The sequence below is a fragment of the Trichoderma evansii genome (assembly GCF_050947405.1).
Source record: "Trichoderma evansii strain SZMC 28006 chromosome Unknown GGI43scaffold_5, whole genome shotgun sequence".
NCBI classification, from domain to species: Eukaryota; Fungi; Ascomycota; class Sordariomycetes; order Hypocreales; family Hypocreaceae; genus Trichoderma; species Trichoderma evansii.
The window spans coordinates 459,012-477,500 of record NW_028145201.1 but is presented as its reverse complement, the minus strand read 5'-3'; the positions used below and the strand labels follow the sequence as shown (position 1 = coordinate 477,500).

Below are 18,489 nucleotides of genomic sequence, written 5' to 3'. Positions count from 1 at the left end.
ACTGGCGAAGAACTGACGAGGTCGACAAAAGTCGAAATATCGAAACAAACAACCAGTGACTTCCACCAAAGGAGCTTTTAAAAAGCAAATGGAAATGGGAGAAAGAAAAGGTTGAGCATGGGGGAATGGGCTGAATCCAATATTTACGGAATATGCACCCGCGCGCCTTATTAAACATGGGGTTCAGGCCAAACCCGAATTCCCAATCGGCGGCTCCATCCACTCCAAAACAGCTAAAAGGGCCAGAGGGATTTCGTATGCAACCATCCAACAAATGATCCTTGCCCTGCCGCTGCTGCATCGTCAACCAATTTAGCTCCTTGAGCCGCGCTAGAAGATAGCGGGTAGATTGGCCGAGTGAACACAAAAGGGACGGCTTTGCCTGCTTGTTTAATGCTAATTCGTTCGGATGGTCCCCCTTCCGGACCAACCCTTTCGTATCCTTTTCTTTTCTTCTTCCCTTGGAACCCACATGGCAGCGTTTCTTCTGGCCGACGGGGGGTTTGTTGCTTCGGCAGGGCTACACAAAACCTTAAACAGAGCTGCCTGATCTGCTGGCCGTAGTTTTTTTCCCTTCTCGGTGTAGAGCTTCTTGCCGTATCGTATCGAGCCGTCACACACCAAGAAGGATCGCATACCTAGATCGTATTATCGCTACCCCAGGTGCTTCGCCTCACAGACTCCAATGTCATTCAGCTTCCCCAGGACGCTCGTGCATCTATGACGGAACGTCCGAATAGCCATTGTGGGTGACCATCATGGGAGGTGAACAATAACGCAAAACGCCTGTGCGTACCTGTCAGCATCTTCTTCACGGATCACCAAGCGAAACGCAGGCAAAAAGCCACGAACCCATAAGTCAACCCGTGCGCCGAACGGTCGCAATAAAGCCCAGCTACGCTAAACGGAAGACGCCACCCGTTGGTAGCGAAGAAGGTAAAAATCTCCACAGGGGCAAAACAGCCATACGCGTGTGGAGGTTAAAAACGGCCGCCCAGCAAAAGTAAGCGCTTCGTAAATGACTAGCAAAAAGTTGCAAATGCTGCAAAAGCTTGGGAGAAGAAGTGCCAAGTCCGCAGGATTTCGGGTTCGGGCGAATTCTAGAGTCCACCTGTAAGAAGCACGCCAAGGAGTAACTAAGCAGATCGGCTAAGACATCGAATCTGATAAATGGTGTAATCAAATAATAGTATTAGAAACACTAAAGGATCCAGCAGAGTATGGAATCTTGCGCTGATTATGAAAAATGGGCTTTTTAAGCTTAGCTACCAGTAGAAATGCTACACATCATCGGCGTTTCAAGTACATGTCTGGCTCCAATAATGTAGGCTGTGTGCTTCGTCTACATGTATGAATCTCGATCTGGCTAGGATCTACGGTTTTGGCAGCAGAGCAAACTGCATGAATCCCACGCTGGTGAGATGTCGGTGCGTCTCTGTCATCTCCGAACGGATCATGCATCCGAGAGATAAGGTCAGCTTGACAAGGCCTCGAACAACGCATCCGTTGAGTCATGGCGCAGCTCCTTGTTAGTCCCTGCAATCGTGCACACACCGCTGCATATGATCGTACTTGGATATAACACGATTCCTCTAAATTAATTGTATTAATTCGTTATTTGGTCTTCTTTTTTCTTTTACTCCTCCTTGCCTCCCATATATCTATAAACGACTGAAAAATCTCGGTCCTTGCAGTCTTCACGCTGCGCCGCCTTATCATACATGCTGAAACCCAAGGTTCCCAGCTCTGTCTTCGCCTGAGCTGCCTCAGCAGCCACCAGCGCCAGCCGAAGATCTTTTCTCATCAACGATATTCCAAATCCACCGCGGTAGTCACGGCTTGCGGGAGCAGTCTCGACAACACCCTTCACGGGGTTGTTGATCTCACTCGGCCAGCATCTGCCCGTGCTGACATTCAACACGTTGGCGAGAACTTTGGGATCCAGGCCACATCGAATTCCCAGGTTCATCGCCTCTGCTGTGGCAATGTTGTTGAGAGCTAGGAGGTAGTTGTTGGCCAACTTTGCTGACAGACCGGCGCCTTGGTCACCGCAATGCAGCACCTTTTTGCCCATGAGGAACAGGGTAGGTTCGATGCGAGGCAAAATCTTGGACTCAGCACCCAGCATAAACGTCAGTGTACCGGCTGTGGCTCCAACAACGCCTCCTGACATGGGTGCATCCACAAATGTGCCCTGTCCAGCATCTGTAACGGATTGTGCGACTTGTCGTGATGTTGTCGGATCAATTGTGGAGCAGTCGATGAAGATGCGATCTTTCTTGGGGAGTGAGCTCGTCAGGATGGAATCGTAGACGCCTCGTACGTGCTGAGGTTCTGGTAGGCAGGTGATGACTGTGTCCTATTATTGGATCTCATGTCAGCGTAATTCATGAAAATGAATCTTATAAGCACGGCGGAAATGAAAGCAGCAAGAAGTAAGTGGTAATCATCAATGGTGAGCAGTGACAAAATTCGAGATCAATGGGTTATAAGCTGTGTTGCTTATAAGCTGTGTCGTGTAACCAAGGGCTGTGTTGTGGCAGCCAGAAGGCCGACAGAAGCCGTGCGAGCGTTTGATGACCTCCGTTGACCATGACAGAATATCGTGGCAACCATATTGAAAAGCAATTGGCAATAACTTACAGCTTCTTTAGACGCATCATGCGCACTGGCCGCCACCTCGACCGCAGCCCCCGATGATGCAGCCTTCATCTCTGCCGAGAGGCCTTCTAGAGCTGTCGGGTTAAGGTCAAAGATGGCGACTTTGTCTGAAGGCTTGAGCTTGGACTGTAGATTCTTGGCCATTTGGTAGCCCTATATAAAGTCATCTGTCAGTATTACATTCCACTGTACTCAATGACACGGCTTGTAGCTAAGCCGGCGCGAAAGAAGCAATTGAACTCAATGAGAGGAGCTCACCATCTGGCCAAGACCAATAAAAGCATAGTTATCGAGCCGCCTTGACGTGCTCGCAAAGCCTCTTCTCTGCACCAGGCCCCCCAAACGTGTAGCTGCGACTCTCATACTGGGCAATTTCAAGACAAATTTCTCGCAAAAAGTAATCAAGGGGGAAAAGAGAACAAAGCAAAATGAAAAAAAGAGCTGTCAGTATAAATGAGATCCAGGGCAAAAGGCCAATGGCCCGAGGATAGCACATCCGAAGTAGGACGTGTGGGGGTGGATCTCCCCGCGAAAGCCGCACATTGCCGGTGCCAGCCATTCTGGGGATGCTACCTCGCATTGGTATGGGGAAGCTCTGCACGGCTGAGGTACTCCCTTGTACTCTGCTTATGCACTAATTCATGTCTCATCGCCATAAAGCTACCCTATAAATGCAGCATAAGAGCGAATTCTCCGTAAAAGGAGCACCTTTGGCCCTTGCATTCGGATAATTTGCCGAGTGCTTCGGTGAGCGATGAGCCGATTAATGTTGTAAGGATACATGTGCCCATATGTCACACTGGGGTACCATATTTCGGCCTACTAGCCAATTACCAGGACGAAGAGTATATGCCGCAAAGCTCATTGCTATTATATGTTCCTACCTGTCTGCTATATAAACAACAGAGTATTAGGTCAATAAGCTTGACGCTATTATAACTTCCCATTTGAGTGCTCATAAATTGCTACAATTCCTTCCTAAACCAGGCCAAGCCTCGTCAATACCAATCATTCTTCCGAGCAGCGAGGTAACACAACACCACAACACCGTAGCCAAGATCATATCACACAAACATGGTTCCTTTAACGTGAGATTTCATTTCCTCTCTTAAGTCTGTATTACACCAGCCATTCCTTCTTTCAAATCACCCCCTCCCCTCTCCCTCTCACTTCCTCCATTCCTCCCATAAACATCCCAGGTATGTCCTCCTCCGCCATATATGTGAGCAACACAAAAAGCCCTCATGGACGACAAAAGACTCTGTCAGTTAAAACAGACAGACAAATCCGTCATCAGATCCACACACACTCTCTCCGTTCGTTATACCATCAGCTCAAAAAGCGAAATACCGTCAATCTTTCCCTCTTCGTTTCCTTTCTGTTTCTTTATTTCTTTCTTTACTTTCAAACAAAAAATAAAGAGGTTTATAATCTCGCGACTTTATCATACTCTGTCAATCACGGCAGAGAAATAAAAAGCTTTCAACACAGGTCGAATTCCAACGAGAGTTGTAGAGGATAATGTTATGTCCAACGAAAGAAAATCGCACAAGGCAAAACAGAAAATGACAAGGAGGCAAGGAAATATGTTTCGGTTTGGGGGAGAGAGTTATCTCATCTCCCTATGGTGTATGGTGTGAAAAAAGAGAAAAGAAAAGAAAAAGAAAAAAAAAAAAATAACCACAGACAGATTAAAGGATGACAGGTAAAAAAAGGGACAAAAAACGTTATAAAAATAAAAGCAAAACCGCGCCGTTCCAATCCTCATTCAGCCGCCATAAAGATCAAGTTATCGTTCTTTCAGAGTCAGATTTCACGGGACACAAAAACACATGGCCACATTTCTTTCTGTCGTTTATAGGAAATTTGCAAGCCAAGGTACAAGCGCGCTGCAACACAGTTAGTAAATGGCAAACAAGGCGGATGGATAAGTCACGAGATGAGAAAAAAACATACCCAACTGCTACTGTGGCGCCAATGCCAAACAGGGCTCTCTTCTGTATCCTGCCCTTGCGGACCTCAACCTCAGTCTTAATCTTCTTGGAGCGGGGCGCGTCGCCAGCCTTGTCCTCTCCCTCGCCAGCCTCGTCCTCTTCGCCAGTATCGGTAGCCTTCCGCTTGCTCTTTGACAGAGCCTTGGTCTGAGCAGCCGCTTCCTTAGCAGCTTCATCAGCCTTGGCCGCCAGATCCTTATCTTCCTGCACCATCGCCTTGGCGGTGGCCATCATCTGTGCAATCTCCTCGGCGCTGGGGGGCTGGCCCGCTGTGAAGGGGAGCTGAGCAGAGGCATCTGCAATCTCAGCCTTGGCCAAAGCCGGCTCAAATTCTGTCGACTTCAAAACAGGCTCTTCCGTCTCTTCTACGATCTCGCTTGCGGCAACTTCTGGAATTGGTGTTGTCTCAACAGGCGTAGCCTTTTGTCTAGAGGAGCGCTTTCGTGGAGACGCAGTTGTGCGTCGGGTGGTCGAGGTCTTTGTTGGGCTGGCCGACCGACGGCTACGGCCGCTTCGCGTGGTGGGAGTGGGAGAAAGAACCTGCGCGGGCGCCTTCAAACGATCGAACTTGGGCGGCGCAGAAATAGACTTGGGCGAAGCATCCGCGGGCTGGGTGGTGGAAATCTTGGCCGCGTCGAGCAGAGCCTGGATCCAGATGCCAATGTTGTACTCTTCCGCGAGGGTGAGAGCGGCTTCCGGAGGAATCCAGATGTTTCCGGCAGTCTCCTCGGGACTCGTAGTCGCCTGGGCCTTGATGAATTTACGCTCTGTCTCTTCTTCCGCGGCGGTTGCGTAGGGAAACGTGGCCTTGAACATGCCGGTGGCGGAGATGTATCCGTCAAAGCTGCGGCGCATCAAAAAGTAGCTGTTGGGGCTGGACTTGAAAATGCCCGACACGATGCCCTTGGGCAGCGGCGCGCGCAGATGGGCGTAGTCAAAGAAGCCCAGCGCGCCAGAGTCGGCCTCTTCGCTGCCGACCATCTTAGGAGTCAGCTTGGTCTGGCCGAGGCGGCGGCGCGACACGAGCTCGGAATCTGCATGTTGCACGTCAGTCTTGACAATCTCGGGCGCATCGGCAACCAGAGTCTACATACACGGAGGGACATCGTCGATGAGAAGCGGGTTGCGCTTCGCCGGTAATGATCTTCCTGCGGCGGGGGCCATTGTGAGATTTCCGCTTTGGGCGCTGTGAGCAAGGAAACAGATAAGCCTTATGTCGATTGGATTGTCACGGCGCAATGCGTTCGAAACCAGAGTTAACTCCTTACAGGCACTAGAGTCAATGCAAGACAATTAGGCGCGCGGAAAGCTGCTGCAGGTCGACAGTCTGATACGACGAATATCTGTCAGTCTAAAGAGCCCTAGCCATGGATGGGGGTTGGTTTTTTTTTTTTTACGTCGCGCAGGACGAGAGTTTCGCATACATGAAAAAAGCAGCTAAGAGCAAAGAGATGCGCGCGGCGCGTCGGGCCCAAAAGGTCAATGCACCCGGGAAAAATAAACGACAAGAGATCAAGTCTTGGACGCCTCGGCGACTGAAGCCTGATCGAGACGCAGAGGAACGCAACGAGGCCAATGAGAGGGATCGTGCTGCGCGGGCTAGCAATGAAAAAGGGTGAAGAGAAAGATTCACTCGCGATGGTGGGTGAGACGGCCAGAGGTCGCGCAAATTGCCAGGTGCGCCTGATCTGGCCGGGCCCCGGGGTGCACCTCCGCTGCTAAGGCATGTACATGGTACCACTTTTCGCTCGGTCGGGTACTTGGTAGGGGTCTCTGCGTCTCTGCGTGAGGGGCTCTCGCTGAGAACACGGTAGCGTCCAGCACAGGCGCATGCACTTGAACGTAGCTGCCCGCTCTGCACTAAGGCCGTCCACAGTCCACAGCACCACTAAAGAAGGGCCACTAGAAGCCACTGCGCTGGTACTACTGACAGATTGTTGGGAGTGCTAGCCGTCGGTTAGTGGCTTGCAGTGGATGGGTAAATCGAGTACCGGGCGTTGTGTTTTGTACTTTGTAAACAATGAGGCGTTCTTGGTAGCGAGCAGCGGCACCGCGTCTCAACCGCGAAGCAGCTGAACTTCAGCTCTCTGGTTTCTTCTCGCACTACGACACACAAACGAGAGCTGCCACAAGTGCCGATGCTGCTAACACGGCTCGATAACCCGGTACGAGGAATTTCGCCGGCGCAATAGTGTGCCCTGGTGTACCGCGCTAGTGCCTGGCAATAACATCACTTGACAACCCCATTGTGGCTCGTTTCCAGGGTAATGCCATGACGGCTGACCACGCTGAGCGTCTCCGAAGCCAGCCTCAACCCCTGACGACGACCCCCCTCAAAATTCCCTAGAGCTGTCGCCGAGCCGCTGCGGCCAATCAGCCGCCAGCCATCGCCGTCGACCCCACCTGCCGCCCGGCCTGCCCCTCCATTATGGCAGTGCCACTATCACCACTTGACCGACATGTTTTCTTCTCCTTTCGAAATCCCCATCAGCAGCTCCGTGTAGAATAGCATCCTTTTCCTCTCTGTTTCGTTTCTTTGCTTCTCTTTAGCCGTTTTCGCCCAGGCTTCGAATTACCAAGATGGCTTCCCACCACGATGATGATACCATGCCCGACCAGACGGCGGGCTACAAGCTCTCCCAGCCCAAGCAGAGCTTAGCCGCGTACGACCAGATGGGTATGTTTAGCTCATATTCTCCTTGGGTGTAGCAGCCTTTGAGGCAGAGCAAGAGGGCAAGGGTCTCAGATATGCTCAAAGAGAGTTTTGGAGGTTGCTCTGTTTGGTTGCTCGATTACAAGTCTGGGTGGACGGGATGACTTTGTATGACGGAAATTACTTCGGACGCAGCATCTCCTGAATATAGCATCCAGCTCCATTGGCCTCTTTGCTCTCAAATACCTCCACTAAGAATGCCGTCACTAATACTGACTTTCAATTCAAAAGATGCCGAAGACGAATCCCTCCAGCGATACAAGAAGTCCCTTGGTCTTGGTGACGGCACCAGCATCTCCGATCCCAACGACCTCCGAGTCTGCATCATCCTCTCCCTAACCATGAACTCTCCCGGCCGCGACCCCGTCACCATCAACCTCTCCACTCCTGGCAGCGAGAAGACGCTCAAGGACAAGCCCTTCCAGATCAAGGAGGGTGCCAAGTTCACCATGAGCGCAGAGTTCAAGGTCCAGCACGAGATCCTCAGCGGTCTGCACTACGTCCAGGTCGTCAAGCGAAAGGGTATCAAGGTCTCTAAGGACTCAGAGATGATTGTTAGTTGAGACGCGTCAAGCCTTCGAAAGTGGGCTTTGTTGAAACCATATGCTGACAGCCAAATGCAGGGAAGCTATGCTCCCAACACCGACAAGCAGGTTACCTATGTCAAGAGGTGTATGTATCAGCCCGTCTTTAAAACAAGACAATTCTCTGTGATGAATTCCTGCTTACAATACCCCACAGTCCAAGAGGAGGAGGCTCCCTCCGGAATGCTTGCCCGTGGTCACTACAACGCCATCTCTAGCTTCGTTGACGACGACAAGAAGAAGCACCTCGAGTTTGAGTGGAGTTTCGATATTGGCAAGGACTGGTAAATTTTGGGTTTATCAGCGTTTCGAAAGCGTTTGAAAATGGGCATTTGTTGTTGTCGCCGTCTTCTTGTTTTTTTGTTCATTCGTTTTTCCCCCTCCTACCTCTATCTCACGAGATATGAAGACATCTGATCTATATAAAAAACAACACACATTCACATACAAATCAAAATGCAGGATATCGAAGCTGCGCTTCCCTGGCGGAAAAAAAGAGCATAGCATAAATTCTCAAGTAAATACATGACATCTTTGACATGGGACCAGTGCCTTCATGTTCTAGTGTAGCATGCAATTCTATATATGACGACAAAAACTAGAAATAACTGGTTGCATGGTATAGTGAATGGTATATTGGTGATACATGTATTTGGCGGCAATTATGATGGTAAATATGGTAAATTATGGTGATGATGGCTGCGAAAGATCCAACGACTTTCTCTTTCTGTTATAAGAAGTAGTCGGGTAGCGAATTTCCATCCGCGGCTTTCTCGAGCCCCTGTTGCATATCCTTGTGTTGGTCATTTTCGGGAGCCGCAGCAAAAACATTGAAGAACCTCTCGCCCTGCGTATTGACCTCCAACACACTGGCCATATTGCCACATCTGTAGCAGTAATTTGGTGCGCTCCAGACGGTACTCAGACGATCGTCGTAGAGCACCTGGTATCCTTCCTGGCAGAGCTGGTGAGCTCGGAGAATGTGAGACATGTTGTTTACGGCCAGGAACTTCTTGACGACCTGTGCGCCAAATGTATATCCCGCGCCTCGCGGGGAGAGCGAAAATTCGTCTCGGTCGGGATCTGGGTCTGACCATACGAGATCAGCCATGGGTCCCTCGTGGGGGATTTCTCTAAATCGGTCTATGATTTTAATTTGGTCGATGGAGTGAATTGAAGGGGAGAGACCTGTTTTTGGATAGAAATCTTGGCGTTAGCGATGCTGGACAGCTTTTTGTTTCTCCTTTCTCCAAGTTTTTGGCGGGGTCGTGTTTCTGAGACCTACCTCCGTGTACGCAGAAGATCTGATTATCAATGACGACGCTCAGCGTCAAAAAGTCAAACATGTCTGTGAAATAGTGCCATACATTGGCATTGCCGTATTTGCGTGAGCATTCGGTATAGAATCCATAGGATTGGGTGACGCCTCGCGACTCGTGGTTGCCGCGGATCAGGTGTACACGTTCGGGGTATCGTAATTTTAGGCAAACGAGCAGCGATATTGTCTCTACGCTGAACATGCCGCGATCGACGTAATCGCCTATTTTCCGCCTGTTAGTACAAATGTCATGTGTTCGATATGTAGTAGGTGTACGAACCTAGGAAAAGGTAGTTTGTGTCGGGGCAGTAGCCGCCGATTCTGAATATCTCGATGAGGTCGTAAAACTGGCCGTGGATGTCGCCGACAACGGTGATTGGCGCCTTGACGTGCACCACGTTGCTCTCACGCATGAGAAGCTCCTTTGTCTTGGCACATACTGCCTCGATGACGGACTCGGCGAGAAGTTCCTTCTTATAGAGACGTGCGATGCACTCGTCCAGGTCGACGGAGGCTGCGAGGGGGAGTCATGATATGTCAGAGCCCCTGCCGATGCGGGATGGCCAGAAAAAAGAGGGCAGCCAGGGACTTAAATCTCACCTGGTAAAGACGGCATGGTGGTGGCTGATGTCTCGACACACAAACAGAACTCGCAGAAAGCGTTTTTACGATAAGCGGATGGTCGCACCAGGCTGCACGTCGACTATATGGGACTCGACTCGAATCTCATCCAGGTAATAGTCGGCGCCGTGCGATGGTGGTGTATGGAGGGGCAGTGGCCAGGTGCTGCACCAACATGATCGAGGGGGAATAAACCGACGCGATCTTCCAGATGCAAGGCTGCTGGGCCAGGGACGGGCGATCGCTTCGCGCAGTGACGATGACGGCGATGCGAATGTGGCCACAATGACGAGGTTTGGTTCGCAGGAAATGCGACCTGGGCCAGGCCCTTAGCAGCCTTGCTGAGAAATTGCGGATTGACAGCGCTTCCCGCCGCTAGCGCTGCCGATTTTACAGCGGTTGGCGTGGGCGGTACTTGGAGCTGCGCGGGGGTTTTCATACAGATGCTCGGTATCTCGGTATCTCGAGCCTAATACTGTGCTGTAGCACTCAATCGTCCTTGGTTTGGCCGCTATAGCTGTAAGGGGGAAACATGCCTCGTGAGACAACTCATCATACTTCCTTTTTCCAACAAGACTACTTTAGTTAGCATTGGCGGTTCATGTATTTTTCCCAGCACTCTGCTTGGCAAAAGCGCTTCTTCGTGTTTCTCGCCTAATCTAACACGACTCATCGCTGGTTGCCTGGCTTGAACGTCGCACAGTTCCTGTTGTGCATTGCCCGTTGCGAATGATCGAGTTACACTGAGCAAAGCCACAGGATCCTAGCCGATACATGCAAATCGAAAGCTGAACAGACTACTCCTTTGACCGCTTATTTCAGCTTTTGTACGGCTTCAAAAGCAAAACCTGGGCAAGGTTCTAGGTTATGTCTCTCTTGCGGCACCAACAAGAAGGCATATTATCCATTTGGCGCTCTTTGCGTGCCGCCCAAACTGACTAATAGAGTCGGGTACTTATTCTGAGGCTATTGCTGCTTGCCAGGAGCGGTACTGGCGTCGTTTTTAGCCATTGGCTTAAGCTTTATACCGCAAGCCAAGCAAAGTATGTCCCAAATACCATTTCAATATTCTGCTGCTGGACCCGTTCATAGTTTCTTCTCTTCCATAACCCTTCTTCATCATTCTAATCATTGATTTACAACACAAACCCATTCGCTCTTTCTTCAAAGCTCATACACGCCGCAGGACGCAAACCTGAAGCATCCAGCCTCTCCTCTCTATTTCTACGTTAATATAGCCGCGGCTAAAATCCGGAAGTGCCCAGCTCAAGCTGCTGCAAGATTGGTGGCCTGTGCGCAGCCTCACGTGGCGGCTGATCCAACGCGACTCACTCTCAATCCGTTTGCCTGTCTGCCAAACGGCTGGTTCAGCGGCGCTCTTCTCCAGGTTGATCATTTCGGTGTTCTCTTTGTACCTGCAGGAGCCTCGGATCATTGACGCTGTGGATGAGACATTAATCCGTGCGTCTCGAAACGGCTCGGGGAGGGGGTTTTGTTTATAAAGGGGGTTAATGACATCTGGGTCGTCTTATCCAATACAAGGTCATCCAGGTATGGTGCCTCACCTGCGCCTTGTGTAATGTGACGAGATTCTGATGTGGTTTGACGCTCAAGCGACGGGGAATCTCTTCTCTGTGTGAGTCCTTGACGAGGGATAAGTGAGAGCTCCTGTTTCCTTGGTTTCAAAGTTCTCTTTTTGTCACCAGCTATTATACAACCTCCTCTAGTCGTTGTCGGTGCCGCGGCCATCTAAGCGTCTACGGCCGACACCTTTCCTCACAGCCTGACCAATTCCCCCCATTTGAGACTCATCGCTCTTTATCGCCAAAGAAATGGCCGAGCCTGCGCAGGGCTATCCAGGGCCTGATGACTCGTCATGCTACAACTGCGGTGCCAGAGGCCATTGGGCCGTTGCTTGTCCAGAACCGACAAGAAAGACTCCTGCGTAAGCTCACTGCCCTCTGTTCTAGTTTACCATCACCACCTAGTCTTGATATATTCCTCTGTTTAATTCTAGTTACCATGTCCCTAACATACGTGAATATCAGTGGCCTTGCCAATGCTTGGAGGAACTCTCCAAACCCCCCTCAAGGCAATGTTCAACATTCCCAGAGAGGCCCTAAGAGGTCAAATAAGGGGCCCATCATCACAAAATATGCACCTCCTCCGCCACCTCCTTCGCTGCCTCATTCATCTATAGGACATGGTGCGCCGCCATACCCACCACCCACTGGGCCACCATATCAGCAACCAAGCCCTCAGTTTCAAAACTCTTATCCTCATCATCCGCCTCCTATACACTACTCAGCTGGGTATGGCCCTCCAGCATATCCACCGCCGCAGTACCCTCCGCCATCTTATGGTGCAGCTCCTGCTGCCCCAGTGGGATATGCGGCTCATCCTCCTGGGCCACCAACGCCAGCACCGGTTCCATATCCTCCCTCCTATGGTTCATACCCACCTGTTGGGCCAGCTGGCTCGCCAGGTTACCCGCCCGTGACGGCATATCCTCCCTCTTATCCGCAGCCGTCATATGGACCGCCTCCAGTTCATTATCCTCCTCGTGGCGGGCCTGCACATCATTCTCCCCCGGCAGCAACACCTAAACCGCCACGTTCTTCTCATACACACTCTTCATTAAAAGAGCCCGTAAATTCCTCTCTTCCACCCAAGCCTCCCAAAAGCATCCATACACGACATGAGCCGCAGCGCGACCATAGGAACAAGCGAAAACACGATCGCCAAAACAACAAGCATCGTGAAAATAGACGCAAGGACCAAGGTGGTCGGCGTCGCTCTCACCAGAAGATGCAAAACAAGACCAACCAATCTGGCTCAGCTGCTGGATCTTCCCAGAAGGCACAGGCGCCGGTTAACACAGAAGGCTCCAAAGACTCTAAGTTTTTAGCAGTATCTGGCTTGGGGAAGAATGCTGAATTGGAATCCGAAGCATCAACGGCTACGGTCGAGAAGCCGCCGTCTAACAATAGAGAGGAGTCTCAACAGGATGACGATCAGTCTTACCAATCTCATGCTGGGGAGCTTGAGGAAGAATCTCTGGTTGCTGACGAGGTAAGTGCAATGAGCTACTTGAATCACGGGAAATGTGCCATATTCTTCTTTGAAGCGAATGCTAATTATGCCGAATTACAGGATTTCGAGAATCATACTGGAGACGAATCGGAGAATCCGGCTCAGAGACTTGTAACCAAGACTGGGGCGGCGCCAGCAGGAGATGATGAGCGCCTCTCTCAGAACCCTCAAGACAGCGGCTATGATAATATTTCAACGCCAAGTAGTCATCATTCTGACAAGCCTCGTGTAAACGGTAAACATAAGCGCTTAGATGATGAGTCGGGAGATGAGCAACGGCCAAAGAAGGTCAAGTCCCTAGGCTCACTGACAGATGGCCAGAATGGCGCCAAAGAGGGTAATCGCAAAGAAACGCATGATGATGACGCAAGACAAGCTCAGGGCGACAATAGTCCACCAGAGCAAGAAGAGGATGATCAAACCTTGCCTCCGCTAGAGCCTCGGTCCCGCTCAAGGGAGCGACATCCGAAACCAGGGTCTAAATCGAGGAATTCGTCGGTCTCTAGTCGATCCTCCGACTTGAATTCCCTCGAAGCTGAGCTTTTAGGGCGACCAGATAAAAGATCTTCTGCAGAACCTAGCCCACGCCAACGGCGGGATAGTTTGACAATCCCAAAGGTGCAACGACGCCGCCAACGAAATTCAGATTCTGCATATAGGTAAGAACCAAAAATTGCTCCGTGAGTTAACATAACATGAGCGCCTAACATGAATGCAGTCGCCGCTGGTGATGATTCACCTGCCATTTATCCAACTGTCAATTGTAGCATATGAACAACATATCTATTGGCTCACTCATGGCCGCTATCCACCTGGCCTGATCTCGGAGATTTCTCTTCTCACTTTTATTGACAATAACGGCTACTTATTGTTTTTAGACACTCTACTTCCTACCCTTTTCAGAGGCGATATGCCGTACTTTATTCCTTTGTCTTCCTCGTTTATTTTCCCTAGTCTTCACGGCAATGTGGGCTTTTTACCAGAATAGCTGCGATGAACTTTCGCTGGCGTCTATTTCTTTTCGTATCATGACTAGTAAGATTACTTATTAGTTTGCATGGCTGGCGTTTTGTTAGAATTCACGAGGTATGCGTGAGTCATTATTGAATTGTTTTCTTTTTTCCCAACAAACCTCGGACTCTGTTCTGTAGAATATCTGGTCCTGGATATGGATACTTTGGCCTGTCTCGGTAAATTATAGAGAAGTGCAACACTTGCTTAAATACTTGATTCCTTGCCAATTCTGCTTCTCTGGATCTGATAATCTTTATGCGGGCGCCTTTTCTTGTGCTTGTCATTCGCTGTCTGAATTGATTTCTTTGCTATTGGTATCATGACTGCCCAAAACCCTTCTTTCAATGTTGGATAGAGGTGAGAACATGCAGGTTACTCTGTTTAGTATAGTGTATTGTTCATAAATAATATGTATAAATGCAAAATTATACATAGCAAATCGAATGCAGAGATTAAGACAATTGACTCGCTATATCATGATTTTGCGTACCCTGCACTCTGGGCCCAACTGTCGGCGAGATGTAAGTGACCAATGACCAAATCTCCCTTAGCCGTCGACCAACGACATCGGATGCAAATTGATAGAGAGGAAACAAAGAGAAATTTGGTTGTGTAATGCCATTGAAATATCTGCGGTGCCTCGTGACGCTGCTGCAAGAGATGGCTCACTTATCACGCCGATGCGGCAATGCGCAATACAGCACGCACTTTACGCCTTCGTGCCTGGAACAGCCGCCGCTATGGGGTACGTACAGTAGCACTGCTAGTGAGTACATGCACTGTAGCCTGTAATAGCTGCATTGCAGCAGTCCATGCATCAAGGCAGCCAAGGGAGGCCCTTGAAAATACTGCCACACCGGACACACGAGGCTTGGCACTTATTGGTGAAAAACTTTTTGCGGATGGCGGTTTTGAGTCAGTGATCGGCAGTTGAGCGCCGCTACTATGGTCAAGAGTCGGTGTTTAGGTGCAGATGCAAGCTGGGGGTAGGCCCGGCATTAGGGTCAAACTTTAGGGGATGACTTCAATATATTTTAGCGCTAGAGGGTGCAGTAGCTCCCGCTTTACGTTGCAGCACGCCGTTGCGTCCTTTGGGCTTCTAGGCAGATTCTGATAGGCGTTTGTTATCGCAGCGTTTCATTATTATGTGGATGCCCGAAGGGGCGAATCTACTATATAGCAGGAATAGATACATATGTCGTTGGGCAATTCAGGTTAGTCTACTCGACGGACATAGCTAGCTCGAGAGAAGAAGTAGGGCACGACACAGCCTATTGAGCACTATTGGAGTTTACTACTATTCCCTAGACTTTGCTCGGCTGTGTACTATAATTGATAGTTTTTTATAAGTCTTGATACAATAGTTTTTAAGTGCCTAAGCTATTACTGCTACTACTATCGTTGGTTGTTGTACATACTCAAGATGCTGCTATCATAAAGACCCCAAATCAAAACCAAATGTCGCTTCAAATCAAGACAACTCGCTATTTGATGAGAAACACAGAAACGAAAGACAGATATAAAGAAATAATACATGTCATGCCAGTAAAAAGCAGATACGAAAGCGGAAAAGAGCGGCAATTACCCCAAGGGGAAAGTGCTCGGTACCTGAGGCAGACAGATATGCACAGCCACGGCCTTTTGAAGAGCTTTTTTGTTCAATATCGCGCCAGCTTTCACAATCACACGATAAGATACTCAAAGCCTCTTTCTTTCAAGCCCTGCAGCCAGTTGGAGCCAACTTCGTCACTGGAGCTTTGGTTGTCTTGCAACTCCCAAGCTGCTTTCAACAATTCGATGGCCGTGAACAGATAGCCCCATGGACAAGTTTCCCAGATACCCAGCAGACGTTTCATGGCCCACGTGCGCTTCTCGATATCACGGGTTTCCGCCCCAGCGATAAAGGTAGGCCAAGATGTGGCCTTGTAATACGGATCATCCACACTAATCTGACCCAGATTGCCAAGAATGTCCCCAACAAGGAATTCGGTATCCACAGGGCGAACGGCCCGCACCAGTGGCAACGCCTGCAGGATGTACAAGCAAACAGCGGACCTATGGGCAGAGGCGATGTGTATACGGCTTTCGATGTCTTGGACCTGGGGGTTTTGCCGTAGTTTGTCTGCCCAAGCGGGTATATCAAAAGCAAGCGCCTCATCAATAAGCGTGAGAGCCTCATTCGCGACGGACAATGACCAGTCAGTGAAGGGTGTTTCGTAAGAAAGCTTGGACGCCACCAGGATGATGCGAAGAATCTCCGGAGGGCACGAGAGGTAACTATTAACTTCGACGCGTTTCATGACGGGCAACAGTTCGAAAGCGTAACGTGCGATATTGGCGGCAAGGCTACCCGAGGCAAGCGTCGATCCTAATATGTGGTATCTGTGGTTTAGTGAAGCAAAATAGTGTCAGTTGTATGCGGCACAAGAACCTAGGATGCAGCGACTTGTTCTACTAGCATCATAGTGAGACCAGACAGTTACCACTCACATGAAACAGTCAGCCACAACGCAGTCACGCAACATCCTATTGGCCTCGCTTCCACCAGCTCCCTGTGTAAGTAATGCCAGAATATTGCTGGCCCCCTCCAAGTGTGTCCTCCACCCCTTTGCATCATTCTTTTCCAGATCAATCAGGTCAAATTTAATAAAGAAATGCATAGCGGCAAGAGCAACTTCACTTCCTCCAGGATCCAACGAGTCGAGCACCTCTTGCAGGTGGCCCATGGCTTTTTGCTTCGCAGTCAAGGCATCGATGAGTGCTTGCCTGGAAACCAGGTCTTTTGATCGTAGCTGGGCGAGATATCCTCCAGGATCAGTTAGACCTGTGGGAATGGCAGTGATCGGGCGAAAGATATTGGACCAGTGTATTGCCGAAGTGGCAACGAGAATTTGAAGCAGTAGAGGATGTCTGTTGGTTAATGGGATAAGATCTCGAAAAGGGTTGACCCCTGGCCCATCTCGGGCCACCAAGTCTTTACAGACACGATCGGCAACTTGGGATGCATCAGCATAAAACTCGCTCCAATTTTCGACCTACTAGCCTGCTGCACCGCCTCGGGGTATGGAAGTCTCTTACAGTGAGCTAGATAGTATCGCGAGTTGCGATCGAGGTCCTGGAAAATGGGATCTGTCAAGCTGCCAAGCGCTGCCGGCCTCCACTTCTGATGCTCCAACGGTGTTTCCTGGATTGGGCTCGAGGCTGCATCTTTTGTTGGCTCCGGTGTAGCCGACATCGCTGTAGCGCTCCTGTTGCGTTTAAGTAGCGGCGAGGGGCGGCGAACAACCGGGATAGATCTGCCTTCGCTGACAGGCGCATCAGGTGGTGCTTGGTTACTGGGATCAGCATCGGGGCGGCGGCCAGACGTTGGATCCGGGAACAGAGGAAAGTAGCTGTTGGCGACTGATGATGAGACCTGCCCAGAGCCCGAGCTGAGAGGTCCGCCAAGTGGCGTCCTGCGACTTGGTGATGGCTTCGGATTTCCATGAGCATCAATCGCCTCCGTCCAGATAAAAACCTTGCCGTATCCAAGGCACTCCTGCCCTGAGACCGCACATTTGTGGCAGGTCGGCCACGAGCGATCGCAGCGCAGTCGTCGACGGCGGCAGTTGTGACACGGCTTGCTATTGCTTGGCATATATGCCGATAATGTGTGGTCCGGTGGCGGAAACTGTGGATGGTGTTCAAGCTGATATCGAATACAGAGCCGTTGTCCTGCCTCACTCACTCGCTCACTCGCGTTTAGTCGGTCTAGCAGCGGTCTAGTGACGCGCAACCAGGCCAGCGGACGAGAGCAGCAGTGGTGGAGAGTCGTTCTCACTAGGCGGGCCTCGTTACGCCTTTGGGGATATGAACATGGTGAGAGTCTCGGGCTTTCTCCAGAATATGATCTTCCTACGTTAGTAAGAACACAGGCGCACGTGGTCGAAGGGGGTAAAGTCAGCGCCGGCAAAGATGATGCCTGGAGAGCTCCATGATTCTGAAGCAGTCTTTGAAAGCAAGCATGATGTGGCACGCCATCAGTCCAGCCAGTCGCTATCCGCCGGGCAAAGCGTGCGGCCCACCATATTCACTAGTTATGATACTGGCCCCAGCACCATCTCCAAGCATTCCCCTCCTCTTACCAACCGAAGCTACTCCAAAGGCCACGCCGCCGCCCCCGAGCCTAGCTAAGGGTCGTAAATAGACAAGCTTTCTCATTACGCACAAGCGCACCTAAACGGGAAAGCTCTTGACATTCTCTGCGTCCGATGCACGGCGACCGCTACGCGGGACCTGCAGGACTGGTAAGCATTCGAAGACACCCTGGTCCTAGGTCCCGAAGCTTGTTCACCTGGTCTACCGGATATTGTCCATCCAGAGGTCACACAAGCGCCCAATACGGAAATCCCTTTACCCTTGGTGCAGCGCCTCGATTTCGGATGCAGGATGGCATTGTGACATTCATTGAAGAAACGGATGTTAATGCCACTGTTGAACTTTACGACTAAT

At 50.4% G+C, this 18,489-nt stretch overlaps 6 protein-coding genes across 6 annotated transcripts; 2 read left to right on the top strand and 4 right to left on the bottom strand.

Annotated features, from left to right (window-relative positions):
* Nucleotides 1–1,222: 1,222 nt before the first annotated feature.
* GGI43DRAFT_399452 (NAD binding domain of 6-phosphogluconate dehydrogenase-domain-containing protein) lies at nt 1,223–3,132 on the bottom strand. Its single transcript, XM_083205340.1, has 3 exons — nt 2,920–3,132; nt 2,644–2,814; nt 1,223–2,359 (listed from the first exon to the last, which is right to left on the bottom strand). The coding sequence occupies exons 1-3, from the start codon at nt 3,022–3,024 to the stop codon at nt 1,637–1,639; spliced, it is 999 nt and encodes a 332-aa protein (XP_083062556.1). The 5' UTR covers nt 3,025–3,132; the 3' UTR covers nt 1,223–1,636.
* Nucleotides 3,133–4,516: 1,384 nt separating this feature from the next.
* GGI43DRAFT_381710 (KilA-N domain-containing protein) lies at nt 4,517–5,819 on the bottom strand (the record flags this gene model as incomplete). The annotated part of the gene is made up of 3 exons (XM_083203154.1): nt 4,517–4,550; nt 4,618–5,689; nt 5,750–5,819. 3 exons carry the CDS (start codon nt 5,817–5,819, stop codon nt 4,517–4,519), a joined length of 1,176 nt encoding a protein of 391 aa, XP_083062555.1.
* A 1,245-nt stretch (nt 5,820–7,064) lies between these two features.
* GGI43DRAFT_309002 (immunoglobulin E-set) lies at nt 7,065–8,461 on the top strand. The gene is made up of 4 exons (XM_083201661.1): nt 7,065–7,332; nt 7,600–7,922; nt 7,992–8,040; nt 8,110–8,461. Exons 1-4 carry the CDS (start codon nt 7,236–7,238, stop codon nt 8,238–8,240), a joined length of 600 nt encoding a protein of 199 aa, XP_083062554.1. The 5' UTR covers nt 7,065–7,235; the 3' UTR covers nt 8,241–8,461.
* Nucleotides 8,462–8,682: 221 nt separating this feature from the next.
* Nucleotides 8,683–9,886, bottom strand: GGI43DRAFT_421503 (protein PPG1; the record flags this gene model as incomplete). The annotated part of the gene is made up of 4 exons (XM_083207964.1): nt 8,683–9,140; nt 9,238–9,492; nt 9,551–9,784; nt 9,871–9,886. The coding sequence occupies 4 exons, from the start codon at nt 9,884–9,886 to the stop codon at nt 8,683–8,685; spliced, it is 963 nt and encodes a 320-aa protein (XP_083062553.1).
* A 1,837-nt stretch (nt 9,887–11,723) lies between these two features.
* On the top strand, nt 11,724–13,647 carry GGI43DRAFT_381707 (uncharacterized protein; the record flags this gene model as incomplete). The annotated part of the gene is made up of 3 exons (XM_083203153.1): nt 11,724–11,836; nt 11,940–12,963; nt 13,045–13,647. The coding sequence occupies 3 exons, from the start codon at nt 11,724–11,726 to the stop codon at nt 13,645–13,647; spliced, it is 1,740 nt and encodes a 579-aa protein (XP_083062552.1).
* Nucleotides 13,648–15,192: 1,545 nt separating this feature from the next.
* GGI43DRAFT_308773 (transcription factor domain-containing protein) lies at nt 15,193–17,793 on the bottom strand. Its single transcript, XM_083201659.1, has 3 exons — nt 17,077–17,793; nt 16,489–16,993; nt 15,193–16,380 (listed from the first exon to the last, which is right to left on the bottom strand). Exons 1-3 carry the CDS (start codon nt 17,633–17,635, stop codon nt 15,681–15,683), a joined length of 1,764 nt encoding a protein of 587 aa, XP_083062551.1. The 5' UTR covers nt 17,636–17,793; the 3' UTR covers nt 15,193–15,680.
* Between the last annotated feature and the right edge of the window lie 696 nt (nt 17,794–18,489).